Raw genomic sequence first — 2,386 nt, 5'->3', positions numbered from 1 at the left:
AGAACTTCCTTCTTCATGGCAGCCTCTCAGCTCATGTTGATGTAAAACACTGTAGACACTAACACCAATGTTCCAGCAGCTTCTAATTCATTGCAGACCTGTATTTTGGTGATTCTTGGTTGATCTTTGACCATCCTGACCAATTATCTCTCAGCATCAGGTGATAGTTTATGTTTTCTTCCTGATCCTCACAGTGACACAACTTTACCGTGTGCTTCTTCCTTAACAATCAGTGTTTGTACGCAGATTGTTTTGGTATCTGTAACTGCTTTGAAATAGCTCCAACTGACTTTTTTGTCTTGTTTAACTCAGTCATTTCTTTTTCCTGATCTTTGCTGAGCTCCTCAAATTCCTCACTGTCGTGTTTGTGGTTGAGTCGAATGAGTGTAATAAATGGGTTTTTATTAAATAATCTCAGAGGAGTCAGCAGCTGTAGTCAATTGAAATCACTTGTGAGAAGTTAGAGGCCATGCCACTAACAACATCTGATTTACACAGCTGTTTATATCACAAAAAATGATCAATCAAGTTCCTGTATTTATATTTTTGACCCCTCAGATTTTGCCAAATTTCCACATGACCTATAACAGACCTAAAAAATAACAAAAATATATAAAAGATTTTTATGACAAAGACACATTTCAATGATTCCATCATAAAAACTAAAGTTCAGAGTTATTGGAGTCATTGGAAATTCCCGACTGTCATCATCTATGTGGTCGTTTCAAGTGTATGTAAACTTTGTTCATGACTGTACATGTAGAGGATATTGGACATTGGTCTGGTAGTAACCTGTGGTTTGTGGACAGTTGGTTTCTTTTTTCTGATATTAATATCAATGGGGTTTTTTGTAATATTTGAAGCCAAGATGGAAAAGAAGTTTCAAAAATGCTCAAGTGAGATCTTCTTCAGTGACGACCTGTCTGATTTCATCAAGTGATCCTGTGATACGACTGAACACAACAGCTACTGAACCAATGTTGTGGAGAGTTTGTTATTTCAGCTGCTGTTTCCAGTAGAATGAACAAATCTCATCTCTTTACTGGTCACATGTCAGAGAGAAGGTGCACTTGTTATGGATGTTTATATACAGTTTTATATACAGTGTGTAGATGTCTAGATATGAAGGTTGTCAGGTTCTATTTGAACTTTTGAGGATTCTGGTTGGTGTCGAGGTTTTCTTTAGGAAAAATAAGTATATATATTATTGATATTTCTGTCTTTGTATTTTAGTTAAACAGGATATCGTGGAGGTTGTTAGGATCCAATGTGCAGATGAGGTCAAAGGTCATGACCAAACATTTTCACATTTACTGTTCCACTTAGACTTTTCTTTATTTCCCAGCAAATCACGAAGGAATGTAGTAGTTATTATTGTATTTGAATGTTTTTTCAAGGAACATGGATTTCAGATTCTCTTATTAGTCTGTAACTCAGTGAATATGCTGACAGCAGCCGACAGTATCTCTGAGAGAAGCTTTACAGATGTGTAGCCAGCAGATCCCTCAGATCCTCTGCAGCTGTCTCCTCATCATCCCAAAGACTTCAACTGAACACATGAAGAATCAGTGTTTAGTCTCTGGAACAGTCTGTCTCAGGATATGAAGGACTCCACTGTAGAAGAAACCTGCAGACAAATCTTAATGTGAGTCTTCATCATTGGTTTTCTTTTAAATGTCTTGTTTTTATTTATTTCACTGACTTGTGTATTCTCAACATTTCATTGCTTCAGTCTTGTAGCTGTTAAGTTTTCATCAACACTTGGCTTTGTGGGTTCAGGTTAGAACACAGTTAAGGTTGTGATAGTGTTAGAGTTGGGTTTTGTTGTGTAGTTGTGATGGTTCAGATGACAGACGTAGAAAATACGTATACAAAAATGTGTGTGTGTGTGTGTGTGTGTGTGTGTGTGTGTGTTCAGTGAAGTGAGTCAACTCAGTTTCTGTTCAGTCTGACTGAGGAGGTTTTTGTACGACGCTTTTTCACTGTGTGAACGAATATTGACTGTTGATGTTGAATCGACCTTTGCAGTGATAAACTGCAGCATCTTCAGCCTGAACTCCACTGATGCTCAGAGTGAAGTCAGTGTTTGATCCGCTGAATGAAAATCGATCTGGGATTCCTGACACTTTGCGATTACCATAGCTGGTGAGCTGTTTAGGAGGTTGTCCATCTTTCTGTTGGTACCAGTATTGTTCATCTCCATCTTTGACCCTCTGACTGGTCTTACAGCTGATGGTGACAGAGCCTCCCAGAGCAGAGCTCACTGCTCCAGGCTGAGTCACTGTGACCTGACCTCTGGACTCTGAGGATACAGAGACACAAACAGAAAGCAGCGTCATGCTTCTGTGGGCTTCATTTCAGAGGGACGCATGTTGATAGAGGAGAG

General features: G+C 38.9%; 1 gene segment (V, D, J or C); it reads right to left on the bottom strand.

The window, feature by feature from the left end:
* Positions 1-1,651: 1,651 nt before the first annotated feature.
* LOC103376319 (Ig kappa chain V region 3315-like) lies at positions 1,652-2,379 on the bottom strand. The segment is given in 1 exon segment: positions 1,652-2,379. A coding segment is annotated over 1 exon segment (360 nt).
* Between the last annotated feature and the right edge of the window lie 7 nt (positions 2,380-2,386).

Source organism: Stegastes partitus, unplaced genomic scaffold (assembly GCF_000690725.1).
Source record: "Stegastes partitus isolate 25-593 unplaced genomic scaffold, Stegastes_partitus-1.0.2 Scaffold3841, whole genome shotgun sequence".
Classification (NCBI taxonomy): Eukaryota; Metazoa; Chordata; class Actinopteri; family Pomacentridae; genus Stegastes; species Stegastes partitus.
Note: the sequence above shows the minus strand (reverse complement) of the source record. Positions and strands in the feature narration are given on the sequence as shown.